This window comes from Ambystoma mexicanum, chromosome 1p (assembly GCF_040938575.1).
Source record: "Ambystoma mexicanum isolate Mex_15411 chromosome 1p, UKY_AmexF1_1, whole genome shotgun sequence".
NCBI classification, from domain to species: domain Eukaryota; kingdom Metazoa; phylum Chordata; class Amphibia; order Caudata; family Ambystomatidae; genus Ambystoma; species Ambystoma mexicanum.
This window is the reverse complement of record NC_090921.1, coordinates 614,367,037-614,391,574: the sequence shown is the minus strand read 5'-3', so window position 1 is coordinate 614,391,574 and position 24,538 is coordinate 614,367,037. Positions and strand designations below refer to the sequence as shown.

At 47.5% G+C, this 24,538-nt stretch overlaps 1 protein-coding gene across 1 annotated transcript in view; it reads right to left on the bottom strand.

The window, feature by feature from the left end:
- LONP1 (lon peptidase 1, mitochondrial) overlaps window positions 1-24,538 on the bottom strand; it is a 1,004,634-nt gene that overhangs the window by 703,641 nt on the left and 276,455 nt on the right. Inside the window, exon 6 of the mRNA XM_069649597.1 lies at window positions 9,824-9,953. Coding sequence (XP_069505698.1) covers window positions 9,824-9,953 — 130 coding nt within the window. The remainder of the gene's footprint in view (window positions 1-9,823; window positions 9,954-24,538) is intronic.

Below are 24,538 nucleotides of genomic sequence, written 5' to 3'. Positions count from 1 at the left end.
GATGCATTGTACAATCCATCTAGATATAGTGGATTTTGAAACTGCATCTCTTTCTCTTCCTGCTGCCACCGAGACAAAGAACTGATTAGTCTTTCTCAGTGGACTAGTTCTTTCCATGTAAAACATGACAGCTCTGCGCACATCAAGTGTATGCAGGCTTTTTTCTCCAAGATTTGAAGGATTTTGAAAGAACGTTGGTAGTTCTATAGACTGGTTGACATGGAATTTGGAGATGAATTTTGGTGCGAACCTTGGGTGTGTGCGTAGAACCACTTTATCCTTGTGAACTGTTACAAAGGGGTCTAAAACCAAAAGGGCCTGTAGTTCACTTACTCTCCTAATGGAGGTAATAGCTATTAGGAAAGCAGTCTTAAGAGTGAGATCTTTAAGAGTTGCCTTGTGCATGGGTTCAAAGGGTGACCCCATGAGCCTGGTGAGTACCACATTTAGATCCCAGCGGGAGCTGGGTTTGCTATTGGAGGGTGTATTCTCTTTACCCCTTCCATGAAGGCTTTGATTACTGGGATCTTCCACCACGATACTTTGAGTTGTGAAGTGGTGTAAGCAGAAAGCGCTGCCAGGTGTACTTTAATAGAATTGAATACTAGACCCGAGTCCAGTAAATGGGTCAGGTACAGAATAATTTGTGTGGGAGAGCAGTCAATGGGGTTGATACTCTTCCCTCTACACCAGATGACAAATCTTTTCCATTTGCTAGAATAGCAGTGACGAGTGTTAGGCTTTCTGGCCTCTCTGAGGATGTCCATGCACCTCTGTGGAATTTGTAAATGTCCAAATTCTATGACCTCAGGAGCCAGGCTGCTAAGTTCATGGTCTGAGGGCATGGGTGCAGTGTCCTGCCCCTGTCTTGTGACAGCATGTTGTAAGGGCAGGGCAGTTTCACTGGAGGAGATAGAGACATCTCCAACAAGTGAGCGAACCATGGCTGTCTGGCCCACATAGGGGCCACCAGTATCATGGTAACTTGTTCCTGGTGCATCTTGTGCACTATCTTGTTGGGAAGGGGAGTCGGGGGGGAAAAGCGTAAACAAATTTCCCTGACCATGGAATCGATAGACCGTTCCCCTTGGACTGGTTCTGGGGGTACCTGGAGGGGTAATCTTGGCATTGAGAGTTTTACAGAGTTGCGAACAGGTCTATTTCTGGGAAACCCCACTGTGTGAAGACGTCGAAGACGATGTCTTCTTGTAACCGCCATTCGTACTCTACGGGCAGGGGGAAGTCTCTGCTGAGATCGTCTGCTAGCAGATTGAGTTCCCCTGGTACATGTTGTGATAGTAGGAACATGTTGTGTTTGAGAGCCCACTTCCAGATGTTCTGGGACAGCTTGGACAGTCCTGGAGAGTGAGTGCCCCCTTGCTTGTTGAGTAAGTACATGGCTGTGGTGCTGTCTGTGAGGACCATCACTGTCTTTCCTTGTAGGTGTTCCTGAAAGGCTTTCAGTGCTTTGAACACCGCTAGTAGTTCCAGCAGGTTTATATGCTTGGATGCTAAGCTCGGAGTCCACGCTCCGTGAGCAGTGTGATGGGATAGGTGAGCCCCCCATCCTGTAAGGGATGCGTCTGTGGTTAGAGAGGCTTCCACTGCGGGTGTGGCAAAAGTTTTCCCTAATAACAGGTTTTCTTTTGTCCACCACCGTAGCGAGAGAACCAAGGCCTGCGAGACCACCACTAGATCGTCCCATTGTCCGCTGGCCTGACACCACTGGCTGTTGAGCCACGACCTGCCACATAATGGGGGATCTGAAACAGCATGTTTTGGACTCTCTCGTTGGAGGGGAAGACGAGGCCGTCCTTTGTTCGAATTAGAGCCCCTAGGAATTGTTTGATTTGGCTGGGGTCTAAGCTGGACTTCTTTTCGTTGATGGAGAAGCCCAGTTGGAACAAAAGGTCTACAGTCTTTTGGGTATTGGAGAAGCATGTTTCGTAAGAATCCCCTGTTATGAGCCAGTCGTCGAGGTAAGGGTATAACGGGATGGATAACCTGCGCAGGTGGGCCGCTGCCACTGCCAGTACTTTCGTGAATACCCTTGGTGCAGATGCTATCCCGAAGGGTAGTACTCTGAACTGGTAGTGTTTGTTCTCTATCTTGAACCGGAGGTATTTTCTGTGCGCTGGCAACATTAAAATATGAAAGTATGCATCTTTCATGTCCAGTGTTGTCATGTAATCCCCCTGTGATAACAGTGGGATTACTTCCTGCAAGGTCACCATACGAAACTTTTGGGGTTTGACAAACTTGTTCGCTGGGCGCAGATCTAATACAGGGCGCATGGTTAAGTCCTTTTTGGGTACAAGGAAGTACACTGAATAAATACCTTCTGTTACCTGAGATAGGGGGACAGCCTCTATAGCTTCTTTTTTCAGTAGCTCTTCTACTTCTTGTAGAAGAATGGTGAGGTGTTCCGGTGTCATGCGTCGGTTCCGTGGGGGTCTGTACTTCGGGGAACCGTTGAATTCGATGCAGTATCCGTGGGCTATGGTGGATAATACCCAGCGGTCTGACGATATTCCCTCCCATGCTGAAAGGAACGATGTTAGCCGGCCCCCGACCGGTGATGCATGGGAGGGGACCCGAATCTTCGGGTCATTTGTTGGTATTGGGCGTGGAACCTTTGGGGCTGGAGCCGCGACCTCTTCCCCTGCCATGGCGTTGGCCTCTTTGACTGAACTGGGTGTTGATACCCTGGTTAGAGGGCCAGTTGGTAGCAGAGTAAAAATTGCTGTTGGTTTTGCTGCTGGCGTTGGCCACGAAAGGAGCGTCTATTGCCATAGCCGCGTCTGTTAGGGGCCTAGAAATTTGGTCAAGAGTTTTGATGGTATCAAACTCTTTCTTCACATGTTCTAGGGCCTCATCAACTGCTTTCGCAAACAGATGTGTTTCATCTATGGGCTTATTTACCAAGCCTGGGTTTCCGACTTAAATCCCGAATTGCGCAGCCAGACATGGCGTTTGAGAAGTGTTCCCTGAACCAGGGAACGGTCAGCCGTCTCTGCGGCATCTAAGGAGTTCTTTACGATGCCCTGGTTTGCAAGAGTTCCCTCTGAGATTGTAGCTAACAGGCGTGAGCGCAGGGGTTCTCGTGCGTCCTCTGCTTCGCTGCGCAGCTTGCTCCACTGTGCATCTGCGTAGCTAGCTAGTAGGGAATTGTTATTTGCAATCCTAGTTGAAAAGGCGGCGGACGTTGTGATTCTCTTCCCAAGTGCGTAGAGCTTTTTGCCCTCTTTGTCAGGTGGTGCCTCACTAGTGGATAGTGGTACCCCTGCTCTTTTCCTTGTATTAGTAACTACGAGGGAGTCCGGAATAGAATGGCCTCTGATGTACAACGGGTCAGAGGGCGAAGGGCTGAAGAGCTTTTCTATCCGAGGGTTGACCCCTCTGACTAAGGCAGGATTGGAAAGGGAAGGAGTTATTCTTCTATTTATAGAAGCCAGGAGCGGAATAGACTGACTAACAGGGGCTTTTTCTTTAATAACTTTCTCTACAAAGTCTATGTCAGGAAGAGTCTCCCCTGTGTCTATTTCAAAATGCGCTGCTGCCTTGCGCAATAGTGCATTAAGTGAAGGTTGGTCATCTATGGGAGAGGTGTTTCCAATAGGTGAATCCTTGGGAGGAGAAGGGTGAAAGACATCAGGTTCTGAGTGCACTGATGGGGATTGCCAAGGCTGCGAGGTAGCTGTATCTTCTTCGAAAGCTCCTGCACTACTGTAAGGATCTTCTTCAAACCCCTCTTCCTCATGTTCTTCCTCTCCACCCAAACACTCATCTTCCTGGAGGTATTGCTCCTCTTCCGTGAGGTCACATACATCTGTAGAAGGGGGAAACAGCCTAGGAATTTTGACCCTAGGGTCATCCTGGGGCCATTCAATTAGTCTTTTGGGTGTGGGTGGGTTTTGGTTTCCCAAAAACCTTTCCATTTTCTCCATACAAGAATGGAGTCTTTCCAGGGTCTCATGGGGACCCCTGAATAGTCTAGAGGGGGAAATCAGTGTTTTCACCTTCAAAACGCTTAGAACGCTCCCACAACGTTGAAGAAAGGTTTCCGTCGCCATCTGAAAAGCACTCCGGTAGTTCCGAAGTGCCCTTAGATGAAAGGGGCAGTTCCTGGCTACTCTTATGCTTTTTCGGCGTTTCTATAGCTTTTTGTGCGGTATTCGACGTTTGTTTCGTCGTCCGCTTACGTGTGTCTTTCGAAACAATTCTCGCCAGGCTCTGGACAATGAGTTTGTCAGAGGAATCTGGTGTCGACGTTGCCTGCGTTACGCGTTGTTCCTCGACGGCCGCTCTATGGAGCGTTACGTCGGATGATTTTGGGGTAGCGCCCGTGTTGATGAAAGCCCGATCGCTGGTCGCGACTGCGTTTGCGGGTGGGGCTTGAGACCCTTATAGTCTGAGGTAGACGCCGGAGTGCCCTGCGTCCCCTTCGGCGCTGATGGATCCTTCATCTTCGACGAAGAAGAGCCGTGGGTTGTGTGCTTAGGCCTATGGGGTCTGTGTGCGTCCCTGTCGCTGGGGTGTTCATCCCCATGAGCAGGGCGTGAGCCGAGCCCGTCGGGGCCAGGGACGGACGTCGAGGAGCGCGAGCGCTCCTTCTGGGGGTTAATGACTTCCGTAAAGGACGTCGAGTTATCACCCTCCTCGTCACTTTCTGTAACAGCGGCGGCGGGTGAGGAAACTGACTTCGACATAGCGTAGTCCGCCCACATCTTAACTTTGCGTTCTTTAAGAGTTCTTGGTTTCAAGAGCTTACAGGCCGCACAGCTGTCCTCCTTATGATCGAGGGGCATGCAACGATTACAGAGCTTGTGTTTGTCCTTCCAAGTGTATTTGCCCCTACAGCGTGGGCAAAACTTAAAGGGTGTCCTCTCCATAGCTGAGGCAATAATTACTGGTGATAACAACCCCAAGAGAAAGATAGGGGAGAAAGAAAGACATTCTCAAAGAGAAGATAAAAGTTCGAACCCCCACTCTCCGTACTGTATGTTGGCCGGCGAGGCCAGGCCACGTGTTCGGCAGCGCCGAAGGATCTCCTCCGTCTCTTCCCCTCCGTCGAAAACTTGCTCGGCGGAGAAACAGCTTCACAGCTAACGTCGAGGGGAGGGATCTTTAACAATATAATAAGTATAATTAAGGACCGAGGTCCGATAGTAAGTATTTGCAATGTCTCTCTAGGAGCTCCGCGTAAGGCGACCAGAAGCTGGGCGGAAAAAAACAATCTGAGGGACCTCGACGCGTGAGGGATTATGGGTACAAAGCACGTCACTATAGGGATAGTGTTATAGACACGCCTTGTCGACGTCCCCTTTTCGACTACGAAAAACAAAATGCAATACTCTGCAGTGACCACTGGATGTCGGACCTATGCACAGCATGTGATTCTAAGCAGATTAACAAACATCAGAAATAAGGTTATCCATTTAAACAGCAACTCACTGGCCGCCACACCATAAACTGTGTCCCATAACTCACACAGCAGAGTACTCCAAACACTCCAGGTGTCAGCACCCCCACAACATGCCTCTGCAAGTAGACCACACATCGCACTCAAAAAATGGAAATCCCACAACAGAACGGCCACACCATAACAACCGGTCAGACACTACAATTTTACACAGCATCATCTTCATGTCACCAGACAATACCTTAAAGTTTCAACACCAACCATGGTATAGGGAGATCTCTATCTACCATTATGGGCAAGGATATGCCATTGATTTCCATATCAACCCACGGTCCACTTTTCCTTCCTACCGCAGTGACGGTTAATATTTGCACATGTTGTGCGTCTTCCTCTACGTCGGTCATCATGTTGTCGGAACTATTACTCTCTTCAACTACATTCACAGCACCTCTATGCGGTCTGCTGGGTTGGAATCTGTTAAATCTTCCCCCTCTTCCTCTGACATTTCTGCACACTTTAGCAAAATGTCCAACATGGCCACATTTGTAACACTCTACAGCCGCAGCAGGGCATTCTTTCTCAGTGTCATTGTGTTTATACCAACCGCATTTCATACATCGATTCTGAGTCATGTTTTTGCATCCGCCATTGTCTCTGCCCCTTCTTGAGCTATTCCTGGAGTTGTTGACGACATCCTCCTTACCATTGCTACTAGAGACCCTTCAGAGTCTCCACTGGTGTCTTCCTGGACCATCTTGATTTCTTTTTCCTCAGGTTTGGTAAACCTCTCCCTCATGCAATGATCACCCAATTCCATAGTTCTGGCAGTCTCTACAGCTTGTTCCAAAGATGGGTCTTTCATTTGCCATAGTCTCTGCTGAATGCGAGAATCTGCACCGTTCAGTACCAATTGGTCTCTCAGATATTCATCATACACTCCAGTAAACTTGCACATAGCCATGAGACCTCTTAGAACCGCTATATAAGCATCTATAGATTCCCCTTTCAGCTGGCGTCTCGAAAAAAACCTGTATCTCTCCAACACAATATTAGTTTTGTTACCAAAATGCTTTGCTAACTTTCCCAATGCACTTTCAAATGTGCGATTATCACCACCAGCACCCATTCATCCAAGTCAGGGAGTGCCCTGAAGATCCTCAATCCCTCAGCTCAAATACAATTCAGTAGGGTGGCCTCTTTAAGATAGTCATTATATTTGCTGCCTCCCACGGCCCGTAGATAAACCTGGAACCCATCTACCCACTGTTCCCATGGGCAAATAGAATTTCCTGGCAAGAGGAGGAACTGCGCCGGTGCTGTGACATGTTGCATTTTCACTACAGTTGTTATAATCGTAAATGCCCTGGGCTGGTTATATGCTGGCCCAGATTATTACAAATTATGTCTGTCCAACTTTGATGCAGTTTTGAAATAAGTTGGGCTGAATATGCACAACGCTCTACATTTCTTGTTTTGATAGGACTCTTCACATATATATATATATATATATATATATATATCCAGCCCAGCAGGTGGCACTGACGCGTCACTGTGCAATAAGTTAAATCCAATAAATATTCAGTGGTGCTTTTACAACATTACACACAAGTGTTTGATTGAATCTAATGATAAACATTAGTTTGACTTTCCTTCTTCATCAACTGACCGTCAATCATAGTATTTCCTTTCTTTATTGCTGTAATGTCTCCTTTTTACATCATGTAAACATTTGGTGCCGTTCTGTAACATGGTTACCATGGCAACCAGCATATTCATTCATACGATCCACAAAATGGCTGCCACGCAGAGGAACGTCTTTGGGTCCTTTCCTCTAGTGCGTGTATACGCCGTTGCAACAGCGTTCAGAAAACACACTGTTCAAAAGACGCACTTGCTTATTTCCAAGTTCTTGACTGGGGATTAATTTCTATATCGTCCGCTCACTCACCGACAACGTGATTAGTCCGTAGCTCTCTCTCTCTTTCTTTAAAGTACAGCGACGCCTGCGAAGAGCAACCCCACCGCCGTGCTGTCATTTGGGATTATTCCGATGTCTATCACGGCGCAGCTGATCAGGTAAGCTGGGTCCCGGGGGCTCCTATGTTTGCATGACTCTCGTCGCCAATTGTTATAAAGTCACACACAAAGGCTAGTGGAAGGTGTATGACTAAGTTTATTTGTAGAGTCCCCGGAGAGCTGCCTCGAAGGAAAAAAACAGCATACATAATGATTCTATACAGTGTGTTCCAGAACCATAACACTTGGATTCCACACGTTACGAGCGCTGCTGCGTAACGTGTGGAACCCATACATTGTATAACAATTCCATGTAGAGCAACAACTCCACCACGTTAGGTTAGCCAACAACGCTAGGTTCTTTTATCATCCCAGTTCATTGTTCAGGGAACGCTCAGAACGTTGCCCGCTGTGACGTTCCAAAACCGTGAAAACCCATCACCAACATCTCAGCTGTGCTGTGTTACGTCACTAGTATGGGTGAGACACACTATGACCGCAACAGACCTGCTGCTGCAGATGCGCTTGCCCCTGGGGAGAGGCTGCTGACCCACGCACATCCAAGCTCGTACAGTGGCCCAGCGCAGTCCTGCCAGCACCTATCCTCCATTCCCAGCACCAGCCACTCTCCAATCCGCCCTCTCACGAGCTTCTCTGGGTAAGGAGGTAAGGCTCTACAGCCCCAAGACCACAGTCTCCTGGGCTCTTTGCACAGCCCCAAACTCACAACGTAAACTGGCACCTCCGCTGCCCCACACAGCACCACAAAGGTCTTGGGTCCCACAGCACCAGACACTGGTGCTACCTCGCAGCACTGCAGACCCGGCTAACTGAAGTCCAGCTGCCCTTCAAAGCAAAGTCACTGTCTGCCGCTCGCAGCAAAGTGACTATCTGCCTGTTGCAGACTCGATAGGCCCTTGGCCCTGCCCCTTGCAAAGGATGGGCCTGCCCGGCCCAACTACAGCCTCCAGCGCTCCTACCTTGAGAGAGGATCTTCTCATGGTTGGGGGGGTGGTGGTGATGTCCCTCTCCTGGTGCGGTCCCCCAGCACATCCAGCAACCTCGTCGCCATTGAGGAAGTGGGTTCCGGGCCGAGCAGGACACTGACACCAGTGTCGGACCAGGAAACATCCTTACTAAGTTGCAGCTCCCGGTACAGGAATACATTTAAACCACATGTACAGAACATCCACAGGCATCCTCTCTCAGTCAACCCATCTTCTCAACTGAGATTCACTTCACAGAACCATTCAGAACATAACATTCTCACACACAGCATTCCATGTCAGTCACTTCTAGCATTCCATGCATACAGGGCAGGGTGCAGGGAAAGACAAGACAACAGGTATCCCAGCACTGTTCTAAATCTTAAAGTCAGAGGAATAATGCAGGATCTGGTGGGTCAAGGTTTGACTGTTGTTGAAGAAGAATCATATTTTGTAGTTTGTCTGCAATGTTGTAGAAATAGAACCTCAGAAGCTAATTAAGTTATGTGTATGCTAGTACGCAAATTTGCCATGGGAAGGGTGCTGCTAGTACTGTCAGACATTTTGTGTGTGCAAACTACAGCAATTAAAAAGCCACTTTGAAATGTTCATATTCACATTCTAACAGAAAGTGCTAATGATGTGTTAATCCAAAGCGCTTTACAGAGCACATATTTACATACAATATCACCCAACCGAAATTGGTACTCATTTATCGACCTCGGAAGGAGGAAAGGCTAAGTTGGCCTTGCCGGGATTCAAACCTGCAGATTACGCTCAGAACGCAGCAGCAAGCGCTCAACCTGCTGAGCTATCTTACCGGCTTGTTCTTCCTCTCACCTTCCTCTTGCTCTCACCAGAAAATGCATCTTTTCTATAGATTCTTGAACCTCTTGTTGGAAAAAAACATGATTGTTGCATGGCACATGGAAGGAAGACTGAGGTAACCATTGAGATTTTAAACAATGAATCAGCAGATGACAACAATTTACCCGCAGGACAAATTCTGTAGCAAGTTGGATCTCTCGACTTCATATGGGTAGGGCAAAGAGTTGGACAATTGCAAAGGGTGAAGTCTAATATTAACCGTAGTAGTCTGGTTATAGTCCAACAATGTTGGATGGGACAACATTATTACAGAAAACAAATGTGCTGTCATTTGTGTCTCAGAAAGAATACAATGAACTAAAATCCCAGACTAAGCCATGGTTCTAAATGAAAAACCCGCGAGACAGGGACTGAATAAATGCAATCAGCAGAATGTCAATGTTACTTGCTAGGATGTATTAATCATTAACCGTCTCTGGTCAACAGCCTGCAAATTATGGGTGCATGTAAAAAAGTATGAATAGTTTGAATTATCGAAAAAACAGACAGAAATCAAAATGTGTACACTTACGTTTGTCTCTTCCAATACTTCCTGTAGCTCCTGAGACTCAGCACCAGTTAATGCTGCTCCCATATCACTCAGGTAGATGGGGTTATCCACCACCCTCTGGCCGGCCTGCATCATTTGAAGCACTGATTCCCTAAAAAGGTAAGCATAACATGAGGAACAGTTTGAAGGCCTGCAGTTTCAGCACCTCTGAAGAACTGATTGCAATACTTAAGACCGATAACAGGAGGAATGGAGCAGATCAGTATGCAGCCTAGATAACCATACAGCAACCTTCCAGACTGTGCATGATAATCCAACAATAGTTGGGCAGGAGACATAATTATCTGCCAACTTTAAGCATTCACCTGCCACCAGATCATGACCTTAACCTTGACCCCCAACTAGGGGTGTACCGAATAGTAGATTTTGTATCCAGCTGAATACCGAATAGTTGGCTAAATTATTCGGCCAGAGCCGAATACTTGCCTTTTCAATAAGTACAGTTGCACAACACACTTTGTAAATTAAAAACACACTTTGAGATATGCATGTCCAGTCTTTATTTTATTTCACTTTTTGTTACCTACTGAACATGTTTGTTTAAAGTAAGAAAATAGAAAATATCAGTGCACTTTATATTTGTGTATTCATAGCTGTCACTTGCAGGGCCGGGCCCAAGAAACAGGACCAACACAAAAGTAATCGCTGGTATGTGTTTACTCATACTTTCAAATATTCCTTTTGGTCCTGCCCATCTTTTGCCTTCTGGCTCCAGCAAGGCACTGAAACAAAAGGAGGAATGACATCAGTTAGCACACTGCTTACTCCGGGAGTGCTTCGGAATACACCTTTTGGATGCTAAATCTAGGTTTTTCCTTATGGTAATGAGAAGAGTGGGATTGTAATACTTTTCTTCCAATAATAGCTGGTATTATACTGTGTTTTTGGAGTGGGGGAGCTCATGAGGTGTTTGGAGGCATGGCAAAAGGTATCAGGAAAAAAACAATTAGGGAATACTGATCCCTCGATTTTTCTCAGAAGGAGGCAGACTATTTGAGAAGGATAGTGCTAATTTTCCGACCTACAATTGGCATGGGAAAGTTTATTTTAATTACGGTTACCATGTTTTCACTGTGTCTATTTTCACCACAGCTATTTTAACCATGGTGCTTTCAGCAAGGCCATTTGTGGGAATTTTATTTTTTAAATACCTATATGCCTTGTGTGTTTGGGTTAGAGGGTTGGGGGGTGGCAGGGTGAGGTGGTGGGGATGGGTTACATGGATGTTAGGGGGAACCTCCCTTAAAAAAAAAATTAAAAAAAATAAATAAAACAAGATCGGCTGCGGTGAACACACCATGTTTAATATAGCCGTGGTCAAAACACGAGAAACCTTTTACTTATTTGTTTCTCTTGTACATCCGTTTTGTCCAATGTTCTTACCATCTAAATGCATACCTCCATGTCTTTATTATACAAATAACCCTCTTTATTAACTGTCTCATATTGGAGGGGCGTTTTCTGATGTTACGGACATTTTGGTTTAAATATATTTATATATTTTTTTGTAAAACTGAAACTACTGGATAGCTAAGTTCTTTAGTAACATATGTTACTAGTCTTTGGACATACAAAACATTGAGCATTCGTCTCAACACGCCACACCACCAGATGAAAGGCTTTCTTTGACCCAAACATTAAAGCAAGAGACTTTGCTTGCATTTTCATGTACTTAACCTCTTAAAGGCTGAAAATGTCATGTCTGAAGGTTTCCAGGAAAACGTTATGTCTCTAGAATCGGAAACAATTCGGCTTTGAGTGAAAATTAAGCATTCTGTCAAAACCAAATAGCTTTTTTTCAGCTGGAATTCGTCTGAATACTTATTCCGAGGCGAATTTCGGTATACCCATACCCCAACGTGATCAATAACCTCCTACAACATCAAAGCAGAGCACTGATGAGGAATGCTACATTAAGACGGCAAGGAAAAGCCCACATTTGCACTATTTATAACAATGACTTAGGCTCACTGTAGACCAAGCAGCACAAATGTTTACTAAAACTAACAAGGCAATAAAGGAATGCAATGAAAACAAGATTGCCAAATTGGTAAAAGGGCCTGGATCCCTTACCACATTACAATATGTTGTTCTTCTACAGACCTTTGGCTACTTTACACGCCTTCTTGAGTGATCCCCTCTGTATTTTCAACATATCAGATTTGGTATTTGTATTTATTTACGGATGATAACAAGTGTTTGGCCAATAAGCACTGTACTAAGTACATACTGATAGCTGGAGTAGTCCCCCTATTGGGAGATTTGCGCAGTCACGATTTGATTATTCACATATTGAACTGCAGGATGGTGTGGAAAGAGCTGTAAACAAACTTGGGACAACACAAGAAAGACATTAAACACATCTTCAGTAACTACATTATTTATAGATGTATAGAGATTTTCCATCCAGTGGCAACTGTGGGTGGGGCTCATTGGGGAAGGAGGAAAGCAATCAGACTTTGAGCCCATCGCATATTGTGAGAGAAGGTGGTTGCTAAGGGTGAAATTGAAGGCAGTCACTGGTGAATTGCCCTTCATTTCTGGATTTCAAGTGAGAGGGAGTCAGAAGGAGCAAATGTAACAGGCGGCATGGGCCAGAAAACAACATACAGTTGAGTTAGAAGAAGAAGAGCTTGGGACGATGGAGTGAGAGGGTATGAGCAGTGGAAGATGGATTCAGCCAGGTAAAGGGGGCAGAGGGGAGCCTAAGGATGAATTTAAATACAAGATGATCACATTTGAAGCCGGAGATATTTTGAATGGTGAGCCACCTGGTATGCAGGTGGTGCGCGGAGGTACTTGATGATCATAAGAGGTTGCAGAGGGAACAGAGGGTAGCAAAGTTAAATATCATGTTTATCTGCATCCTTTGTGAAGATATCAAAGCATTCAGCTGCCCTATTCAGTAAATCTCAATATTGGAAGTTATCCTATGTTGGTGATTAAGTGACCGGGTGGTCGACTTCATCCATACATAGCATTATATAATCACCAGAATCAAGGTCCGAGTACTCCTGATGGGAGTCTGTATCCCCTGTATCCTCAAAACCCTCATGATCTGAAAACAGTCTGGGACAAAATCCACCTGAATGTGTGATTTCAGTTTCTTTTTTGGAGGCACCCAATCTATCACTGACAGAAGTGATAGGTGTTTTATGTTTCTCCATGAAGGACACCATCTTGGATATGGTTTGCCTAAATTCTTGCATTGACCACTCTTGAGGGTCTAATCTAGGAGTGAGCTGCAAGTTTTGTTCTTGCTCCCTTCCTCCTTTTCCTCGTCGCAGTCAGAGAAGTCTACAAAAGTCTTGTGCTTCATGGCTGAAGTGGGTGTCGTGTCTTTCGGTGTCGAACGACAGCTGCTGAAGCATATGCTTCAACCCCTCATCCCTGTTTTCTTCAGTTTTGAAAGAACCTTGTGTTCTGCTTTTCCTCGGTGGAAACTGTGCTTTACGGTGGTGACCGTGTGTCCTTTTTGTGTGTCAAGGCTTTTATCTCCGCTGTTCTTGTGTTGGCGCCTGTGTTTGTGTTACCTTTTCGGCCTTGCGATCGCCAGTGGACCTCTCCATAACTCGACCCAAGGTCGAGCCGTTTGGAGCTGGGGATCTGCTGCAAGGATTTCCCAGAAGGTGCCTCCTTATCGGACTGTTGCAGGTCGACCCCGAACCTTGCGACCGATACCCAAACCTCAAGTTCCGGCATCTGGGTGACAGACTCTGCTGCTCCGAATTCCACTTGCATGGCGTATGTGGCACGGCACTTCTGGCAGCACACCGAAGCAGGTCTTCGGTTTGAATTTTAGGCATGCCCAGCAGTGTGGTCCCTGGGATACAACTATTACACACTTTACATCTCTCCAGGGAAACTTAGAATTACACCTGGGACATAATTTAAAAAGGTGTAATTTTCATATGGTGCTAGTGGTATCGACTCTGTCCTTATGAAAATAGTGCATATAGTGCAAAGAGACAGACATTCTCTAGGCCTGTAAGAGTATTACAACATTAGTCTGTGCCTCTCACTAGCTCTACTAGAAGCCTCCTCATAGTCACGGTAGAGTCGAGAAGCCACCGATTCAACAGTGCCTCGGTGTCAAAGTTGGCAACCACTCACGCAATGGCACTGAAATGTTTTGCTCCACAGCAAAGCTTTGCTGAAAACCAACGGTGGGGGAAAAAAAACTGAGGATATTGTGGTGTGAGGGATCATGGGTACACGTACAGGTAGACTAGGAATAATATGACAGGAACGCACTTGTATTTGTATTTATTGATTTATAAAGCGCTGTACAGTGGAACAACTTAATGCATAAAAACAAACAATATAATAGTGTAAGCAATTACAATATGAATCAATCAACAAAACAGTGAGAAGAGCAATTAACTGAAGGGGATAGGGAGAAAAGGGGGAGTGGGCCTGGGTGGGGGGGTGGTGATGAGTAGGAGGAGGGAAGGGGAAGGGTGAGAGAGGGGAGGCAGGAGAGGGGAGGGAGATAGTCAAGGGGAAAGAATAAGGAGGGAGGGGATGCAGAAGGGGTTTCAAGGAGGAGAATGGAGGAGGAGAGATTTAAGGGAAGTGCGGAATGAGGTGAAGGTGGGGGTAGAACGGATAGCAAGAGGAAGGGAGTTCCAGTGCAGAGGTGCTAGGAGTTGGAAGGAGCGGAAGCGGGAGGAGGCACAGGGGGACGGAGGTACAGTGAGAAGGAAATGATCAGCGGACCGAAGGGAACGGGAGGGGGGGTAGAAAGAGAGAAGGGAGGAGAGATAAGGGGGAGCAAGACCATGGAGCGATTTGAAGACAAGGCAGAGAAAGTGAAATTTAAGTTGGGAGTGAAATGGAAGCCAGCGAAGGTAAGAGAGAGAAGTAGAGATGGAGTCACGGGAGGAAGGAGACAGAGGGTACGCACAGCAGAGTGGTAGATGGATTTAAGAGGGACAAGATGAGAAGTAGGTAGTCCAAAAAGTAGGGAAGAGCAGTAGAAGAGGCGGGAGAAGATGAGGGAGGATATTAAGAGTTTGGTAGAGTGGAAATTGAGAGAGGGACTGATTTTGCGAATGTTGAAGAGGTGGTAGCGACAGGTGCGAGAAGTGAGGGAAATATGTTGGGAAAAGGGGAGAGGAGAGTCAGACAGAACGCCTAAATTACGAGCTTGGAGAGAGATAGGAAGGTTAGAGGGAGTAAAGTGAATGAATGGGGGAGGAGAGGAAGGGGAAGAGAGTTGGAGGGAAAGAATAAGTCTTTGGTCTTGTCAGTGTTAAGAGAAGAGAAAGCGGGAAGACATCCAGTTCTTAATGGCAGTAAGGCAGGAAGAGAGTTTTTGGTGAAGGTCAGTTGAGAAGGAGGAGAAAGAGAGAAAGAGTTGAGTGTCGTCAGCATAGGAATGGTGAGAGATGCCAAACGAGGAGATAACAGGGGAAATGAGGGAGGTGTAAAGAGAGAAGAGGAAAGGACCAAGCACTGAACCTTGGTGTACGCCGTATTCAAGAGGATAGGTAGGAGAGGACCGGCCACCCCAGGAGACAGTAAAGGAGCGGGAAGAGAGCTAATAGGATAACCATTTGAGAACAGAGCCTTTGAACCCAAAGGAGGAAAGAGTGTGAAGAAGGAGGGAATGATCGACAGTGTCAAAGGCTGCAGAGAGATCGAGGAGAATCAGGATAGAGGATTGCTTGGCATGGAGAGCAGAGAGGAGAGAGTTAAGGATAGAGGTGAGAGCAGTTTCAGTGGAATGATTGGGACGGAAGCCAGATTGGGAGGGTGGTAGGAGAGAGAAATTAGTGACAAAGGATGAGAGCTGAGAGTAGGCGAGACGCTCGAGAAGCTTGGAGAGGAATGGGAGAAGAGAGATGGGTCTGAAGTTAGAGGTGAGAAGTGGATCAGCAGAAGGTTTCTTCAGAAAAGGGATGATCGTAGCATGCTTGAAAGCAGAGGGAAAGGTAGCTGAGGAGAGACCGATGTTGAAGGAGGTGAGGTAGGGGATAAGAAGAGGGTAAATCTTAGGGATAAGAAGGGAAGGCAGAGGGTCAGTTGGGGCGGACGTGGGGTGGGCTTTGGATAGGAGGGTGGCGACTTCGGAAGGGGAGACGGGAGAGAAAATGGACATGCAGGATGAGGGAGTGGGGAGAAGAGGGGAAATCTGAGGGGGTGTGGATTTTTTGCCAAAGGGTAAGAATCTTAGAGGAGAAGAAGTTAGCGAAGTCAGAAGGAGAGAGTGTAGAATTGGAGGAGAGCAAGACAAGAGTCGTAGAGTGCGTGGTAAGAGAAGTAAAAGGTTTGGTTAGAAAGCGAGGGAGTTTTGAGCCAGAGTCTCTCGAGACGTCGGAGAAGGCGCCGCATAGAGAGGAGTTGAGGAGTAATTCAAGGTTGAGAGGGTTTCCGGGTTTGGCGGAAGAGAGAAAGGGGGTAAAGTTGATCAAGGGGGGAGGAAATAGAAGAGGAAAGGGAGGATAGAGCATCATTCGCAGATAATAGGGAGAAGTCTTGGAGAGTTGGAAGAGAAGAAAAGCAAGTGTTAATAAAGAGGGTGGAGTCAAAGTTGCGAAAGTCACGCTGTGAGTAGATTGGAGGGGAGGGGTTAGCAGCGGAGGAGTGTGGGAGAGGAGAAAGGGAGAAATAAAGTAAGGCATGATCAGAGAGATAGACAGGAAGAGTAGAGACTGGGGAAGAGGGGTAGGAAGAATTGACGATGAGGTCAAGGGTGGAGCCAGAGGAGTGAGTCGGAGAGGAAGGAAGAGGGGAAAGGAGGTAGGAGTCGAGGATAGAGAAGAGGGGAGAGGATTGAGGTGGAGAAGGAAGATTGAGATTAAAATCGGCAAGCACTGATAGAGGAGAGGGGGAGTGAGAGATGAGCGAGAGGTGATCAAGGTCTTCATAGAATGAAGAAAGAGGGCCCGGGGGACGATAGAGGAAGGATATAGGGTGGGGAGAGGAGAAAGATTTGTAAAGGAATTCAAAGGAAGGGAAAGAAGGGAGAGATGGTGAGGAGGAAGAGGAGATGTACTTGGGGTGGTAGAGGAGGCCAACACCTCTGCCACGGCCAGTAGTGCGAGGGGTGTGAGAGAAGGAGGATGAGGAGGTGGTTAAGGAAGCGGGGACCGAGGTGTTATGGGGGGGATCCAGGTTTCAGTTGGGCATAGGAAATGGAGGCTGGAGTGGCGGGCGGTAGGGGGGTAAAGAAGGTTAGGGCGGTGAGAGAGGGTAGGAGTGTGACAGGAGGAGTGTGGGAGGGGATAGAGGAGAGGGCTGGGCATTAGGAGGGAGAGGAGAAGGTAGGAGGAGCGAAAGAGGGGGGGAAGAAAGGGTGGTGAAAAGGAGATTTGGATAACAGAGGGCTCAGAGATAGGACGAGTAAGGAAGGTCTGTAGCTGTAGAGACTTATGATGGCGAGGACAGAGATCAGTGTAGCAGTTTCAAGTAGGGACGGTACTCAATGGAGCGACTTAGGAGAGTGATGGGGAGAGGAGACCAGGAGCAGAATGGAGCGGCGCCAGCCACTGTCAGATCGGGGGGCAGCGGGGGGAGGCGCTGGGTCGGAGTGGAAGCGCCAGGCAGCAGGCACCAGTTGGCGCCAATGGAAGTCCCAAGCCCAGCGATAGCTGATGGAGGACCAGAGCCAGAGTAGGGTCGTAGACAGCAGGCACCTGATACTGCAGACAGTCAAGGGCCAGGAGGTGACCACAGGCAGCCGAAAGCAGGCTGGTCAAGGAGAACCAGGGAGTCCGTGCCAAGACCTAAACAGGTGTCAGTTCATCAATAGGGGCACTGGTGGAGGGCCCAGGTGGTTGATGCAGGTAGATTGGGGTCACAAAGCTGGGCTGCTGCACCTGATCTTGAATAGGGAGAGCTGGAGGTACCAGTTCTTAGAAAGGGTCACTGGTGGAAGGGGCCCAGGTGATTGAGGCAGGTAGACTGATGTCAGGATGATGGGGTGCTGCCCTTGTTCTTGGGTGGGGAGGGCAGGAGGCACCAGGACCAGAGTGAGGGTGAGGGTCAGTGAGGGGTCGGGCTGTTGGGGCGGGCCGACTGATGCCACTATGTTGGGCAGCTACAACTGGTCTAGAGCGTGGAAGGCCCCAGGTGGAGGTGCCAGGAGCAGTGTGGAGGCTCCAACAGAAGAGCAGGGGCAATCAAGGAGTATGGGCAGATACGGCAACCTTGTGTAGCTGCACCCGCTCTTGAGTGGGGAAGGCCGCAGGCGGCAGCGGTGCCAGGAGCGGTATGGAGGCACAAGTAGAAGAAGTCAGGCAGCCAGGTGGATGAGAAGATGCTGCAAACCTCTACGATTGCGCCCACGCATAAGCAGGGAGGGCCGCAGGTGGATGGACAGGGGTAGTAAGGAGGAGATCTCAGGCAGCCGCGGTGGTCAGGCTGATGCGGACATCCTCAGTGCCTCTCCAGCTCTTGCGTGGGGGGGGCGCGCAGGCGGTACAAGGCACGGTATGAAGGCACCAGCGGAGGAATTCAAACAGCCAAAGTGGATGGAGCAATGCAGGGATCCTCCGCAACTGCACCCACACTTGAGCGAGGAGAGCAGCAGGCAGCAGATCCAGGAGCGGTGTGGGGGCACCAGAAGAAGAACCAAGTCAGTCAAGGTTGATGGGCTGAAGCAGCGATGTTCCGTGGGTGCACCCGCACTTGAGCGGGGAGGATTGCTGGTGGCGGCTCGAAGAGAGTATGGAGGCACCGGCGGGAGGAGTCCAGACAGCTGAGGCGGACAGACTGGGGCCGGGATCCTGAGCAGCCACATTGGTCGTAGAGCGAGGAGGGCTACAAGCAAGGAACCAGGGTTGACACAAGGCGCCATGTGAACAGAGGAGGCGGATATGAACAGACCGCGGCCTCGGCCGGCCGCCAAGTGGGAAGGATCCCAGGAGGAGCCAGGCTGGTGAAGGCGATTCCATGCAGCTGTGCTCGATCTTAGGTGGGGAGGGCCGCTGGCGGCGTTTCAGAGACAGTAAGGTGGCAGACTAAGCAGCCACGACCCTGCCGAGACTCTGGGCAGCCACGCTCGTCTTTGGGCGGTTGAAGACTGTAAGCGAGGCACCAGGATTGAATTCAGGTGCCAGGTGATTCATATGTGGCTGAGCCCGCTCTTGAGAGAGGAGGGCTGCTGGCGGCAGGATAGAGTTAAGATGGTGGCACCCTGAACAGACATGACCCTGCCGGCAAGCGAGGCACCACGATTGAATTCAGGTGTCGGGTGATTCGAGGAGGCGGAAAGAACTCCCTGCTGACTCAAGGAGCACTGGAGGAGCCGGGCGGGTGTCGGTGATCGTATGTGGCTGAGTCCGCTCTTGAGCGAGGAGGGCCACTGGCGGCGGGATAGAGTCAAGATGGTGGCACCCTGAACAGCCACGACCGGGCCGGGACCCTGAGAGCCGGTATGGAGGCAGTATGGCTCGGAGACAATGAGGAGGCATCCAGAGCAGCCACGACCCTGCGGGACTCTGGGCAGTCGAAGACTGCAAGCGAGGTACCAGGATTGTTGCAGGCGCAGGTGATTCTTGGAGGCAGAAAAGAACACACCGTTGTCCCGGCCGTCCGCCGAGCGAGAAGGATCCCCGCAGGAGGAGGCCTCACCAGGGGCCGATCCAGAAACAGTTGAAGGCAGATCCGATTTCAGCTGAAATCGCAGTCGGAGGGACCCCAGGAGTTGAGTAGCAGGAACGGAGAAAGGTAAGGAGCAGAACTGCTGTTAAAATTGTTTTATTTTAGAATAATTCAGCCTGGAGAGGAGGCGCCGGTTCAGGCTGCCGAGCTACTGCGCCCCCTGGTGGCATCAAAGTGCCTTACCCATGGTAAGGCACTTGTTGATGCCTTATTTTTTTACTTTAATAAAACAAGTGCTCTACTCCAAGCCAAGCACTAGATAGTGGACTTACAAAAGCATGTCACTAAGAGGAATCACAAGCGCCTGAACTATGGTTATTCTGGGACAGGCTATGCGTTCTGCCTGTACTATGGGATTAGCCCTGGGATCACCTGATGTAACCACTGGGCCCAACATCAAGTCACATGTGCTTACCCCACCATCCACCAACGCAATTAAGCGGGGCAATTTGTCACACGATTAACCTAATGTGATGAATCCAATGGAGTCAAAAATTAATTTCCCGGAGGCTACGTTCTCCCATGAGGCCAGGGGACGACAAGCGCTACCTGATCCTGATCCTGAACCTGGGGGCAGCTATCTGAGGGAGATCAGATGGGGGGAGACAACTGCCGGGGAGATGTCATGGTTTCATTGAGTGAAAAATTGTATCCCCCATTTTCCCTTGAAAATAGCCTCCCATAGCTAATGCCCTCATGGCCTATTGTCATACATCTACTCATTCTCCTGTGAATAATGAGGACACCTTTCCTCCAGACCTGTAGGCCAACATTCCAACATTTGGTCTGTCTTGTGAAATTTATGAAGCCACCTTTGCCAGTTCTGACTATTAATCAGCCTAAACTGATTTGACATTTAAAACCATTAAAAGTACTTCAAAAATTGACTTCCTTTCCCATATTTACCAAAATACTGGGACTAGAAAGAGGGATGGCACAATGCAGAGCAAATGAGGCCACAAGCACTTTAGTTGTTGCTCACATACAACTGTGCCCAGGAAATAATTTAAAAGACTCAATCATAGAACCTGCAGCTGCTGCTTCTGGGAGAGCGCTGAACCTCTCTGCGAGGACCGTGAAAGAGAAAGACCAAGACTAGCGTGGAGGAGCCAGGGGTCTCACCACCAAAGAAAGAAGCCGCTGCATGAGCAAGACACAGGATAGACTCCTGGGCGTTCCCAAGTGACAAAACAGCGCTTAACTTACCAGAGCCCGGACCGAAGCAGACGTGTCAAGTGTAAGTCGCAAGAGATGGAGGAACAAAGAGCAAGCGGTTAGACAGAGAACCTTCAGTGGCTGACAGCGTGAGAGCCCAGGTACGGCAACAAGAGCTTCTGAGTCTTCCCAGAGACAGCGGGGATCCCAGGCGTATCGGCGTCAACACCAAATGAAAATAAATGTAAATAAAGCAACAGAGAGAGAAGTGAAAAGATTGTACTACGAAAAGGGGAATTGAAGATAGAGCAAAACCCTTGCAATTATGTGAATGCATGAAGTGCAATTTCAGAGGAAACCCGAAGAGGATAATATGTCAAGCAGACACAATATCCAATAAAGTATATGTATATGTTGAGAACCCATATAATTTAAAAAGCCCAGGTAGGAGAGTATCCAAGGCAATTGCAAGTGTGGGAATATAAGAAGCCCTGTCATGAGAGTATACCAGGCAATTACACGTGTGTGTGAATATAAGCAGCACTGGCAAGAGAGTGTAGAGGACCAGCTGCATACTTCTGCAGGAACGCCTGCCCCCCCTTCCTCCCATATGTTGCAAACATGAGACCATGCCATGTTTGACAACAGCCGATGTGCCAATACCGCAGCGTGTGTTCGAAAGAAAATACATGTTGAGACAACCCTACCGAATGTATCAGCGAAGTGATGACAATCTAAGGGAGGAACTCCCTGAACGAATATGAGAAAGAGCAAAGAAAAGAAGCTAGTGACCTCACAAAAAAGTATGTACAACGTCCCGAGATAATGACTGAAGAGGATGTATAGATCCTAAGGAAACTAATGACGAAGTAAAGAATCAAGTGAGCTTTTAAATACAAAGATGATTACACATGCACAAGGTGCTGCAGAAAATCAACTGTTCAATAAATGTACAGATGCTGAAATGCAAGGTAGACCAAGTCATCATAGATGCTAGCTCTCTGTAGTGAATAGAGCGCAGGTGAAGCTGCCATTATATAGAAGCTGGACATCGGTATCATGAATTTAGTAAGCCTCCTCCCATGAAGTGGGAGGTAAAAACTGTGTTGCAGCAGGAATAAGCAGAATCGTGAAGCTGAAAGACAAGGCCGTCTGGCCTGGAGTCAAGACTGGAACAACCAAGATCAGCTATCTATTCTGGAAATGAGGAAACGTGCATAGGATGAATCGTCCCTTGTTAAAGTGCAAAGAAAGAACACCAAGAGTTCCAAGTATTTATCATTTAGAGCATTTAAAACCTTGAAAATGGACCAAATCGTGTTCTCCTATCACGTGAGCCAAGGATGAAAATACAGTTCAAACTTGGATTCCTAGAACACGATAGTGAGTGCTCTCACTCCTGTGTATTCTAAAGACAAGGATACTTTGCAAGGCCAAGTCCAAAGACAATCTTCATGGCAGAAGGCATGGGCGATGAGATGCTGGGCTAATGGGTGGGGAGGTGGTGTCATGCCCTGTCTCCTTGCACTTGGGTCTGGGCTTACATGCTGCTAAGTGAATCGTATGTTCCAGACCTGGCACAAGCATGCCAACCAATTGTTGTAGACCATATAACGAAGGACCTTATAATTTGAAGACCAATGAGAAAATGTATCTAATGTTTCTGAAGATTACATGTTTTAGAGGTAGGCATATGTTGTCCACCTGATAGTGGGCAGACAATCGCAATCCTAGTTCCTATAGAAAGTATATTTAGATGTTCCCCTTCAGTCAATCTCGACCCTTGATAGGTTTTTCATTATTGCCACGTAGTACGGCGTCCCCTGTGATGTTTTTTTCGATATAAAAGCTATGATTTGTGTGAAGATTGCCGAGAGAAACTGAGCGTTCGTCCGTTGATGTTCGCTGTAAACTCCCTGTTTTAGATAATTGTTAATAAAACAGTACTTAGCCATCTTCTGGAGTTGGTTTGCTAATTTGGACTCTGGGTTATTCTGTATGATCCTATCCATTACATATGCACGGTCGTAGGTCCCTAAACTCAAGAGTATACCACGCAATCACAAGAAATGTGAAAGATTTAAAGAAGTCCTTAGAGGAATACCAGGACTCAAAAAAGGAACTGTGTTAACAATATTCTAGATGTATTGAGAGACAAAACTACAAAGCTAATCAGCTTTGTGTGACAGTGTTGTTGTTGGTAAAGAAAGACACAAGGAACTGGTGTGTGTGTGTGTGTGTGTGTGTGTGTGTGTGTGTGTGTGTGTGTGTGTGTGTGAAACATCAGGGAGTAAAGAGGAATCCAGGGAAATGAACCATCCTCAGGAGCAAGGACCTTTAGCCCTGAAGAGCTTGAGTTGGAGCCATTTATTCTTTCTTTATGAACACTTTTTCAAAGCCACCCAAAGTTAAAGACATTTCTTTCATCACCTTAAGAGTTTAGTTTATATTGTGAGGGTCAGAATAGAACTTTGGACACGGGACAGTTTTGATTTTGACATCCTAACACAGCCAGATACTTCGTTTTTGTTTAGGTAGGGAAATTCCTCTTATATCAGGGTCAAAGAGGCATTTTCCCAACCCCTTTTATTTTCAATAAAAATGTAACCAAAATCATGGCTAACTTGTGCCTGAGTGCCATTCCTGAGTCCTCACACTAACCTACCCACCTCTTTTTCAGATCCACCAGAGCAATTTATGCCATTTCAAGGTAAGCACCGTCACAATTTAATTTAAAGCTTAAATAAATTAGTATAGGCTTTATAAAATGTATAAGGCAGTACTAGTCCATAATAGCTCAATCCCTAATCTAAGAACAAAATAACAAAAACTCAGTTTGGTTTCCTTTTGGAGGTGGGGGTGATTCAAAAGTTCTCAGAGAATGAATAAAACACTAAAGGGGCTCAATGTGTTAGATAGTACTGGAATCAGTGACACAATTTATATGATTTTAAAAGTAGGTAATCTGCAAAGTAAGGAGCAGCTATCAATCCCCAGCCCAGAAAGGATTTGTATGCCCAGTTTACAACCACGAATGGTTAGCCCAGGGTATCAGCAAGAAAGGGCCTTACGTCGAATGTTATCCAATGAGGACCACAGGGAATTAAATCAGGTAAGCACACAGGCTCCTCGTACCCAGATCAGAACATGGACCCCAGGTTAGTCTCGACCATTGGGGACAAATGCTCTTACTTTAGGTCGTGGGATTAGAGGTCCAGGAGTTAGGAGAGAAGGATTGTTCTTCAGATGACCACTTTGACAGCTAGGTCTGAACATTTTGCAGTTCCGGTTTTCCTCAACTACCGAATGGTTCCGAAGATCACCTGGCTGGACTGATAAAGAACTTCTGCTTGTACCGTCAAAACGTTGGAGGACATCACTGATGGGATAAGTAGTTGGCACATGGTCTGCGACTCAGGATCTCAGAAGTCAACCTCCAGTAGGACTTATCTTGTTGATCGATGCAGAGCAGCGATGTACAGGAACCATGAGCAGGATGCACTGCGGGTTTCACTGCATCAGGAAAATACAGGTAACAGGAACAGTCCACCTTTTTGGATATAGTGTGCCAGCTTAATTGACCCACAACTCTTCGAAGGTCTGTGAGGATGAACATGGTGAAGGACACAAAACCGGTTAGACCCACTTCAAGGGAGGGGCAAGGCTTGCAGTAGGATGGCTATGGCAATGGTTGTCCCAAAACCAGTCTTCCAGCATTTCAAGGGTCTTGTGCTTCAGATACTACTCTCCAGTGATTGGCTGAAAAAAAGGCTCCTGCTAATCTCTAGATGTATGAAATTCTGGGGCGAGGGGCACCAAAACCCACCTATTACAAGGCTTGCAACATTCAAAGGCTGGGCAGTCGAGTTGTGGACAATCACTCAGGTAGAGCCATATTGTCACAAGATCCAG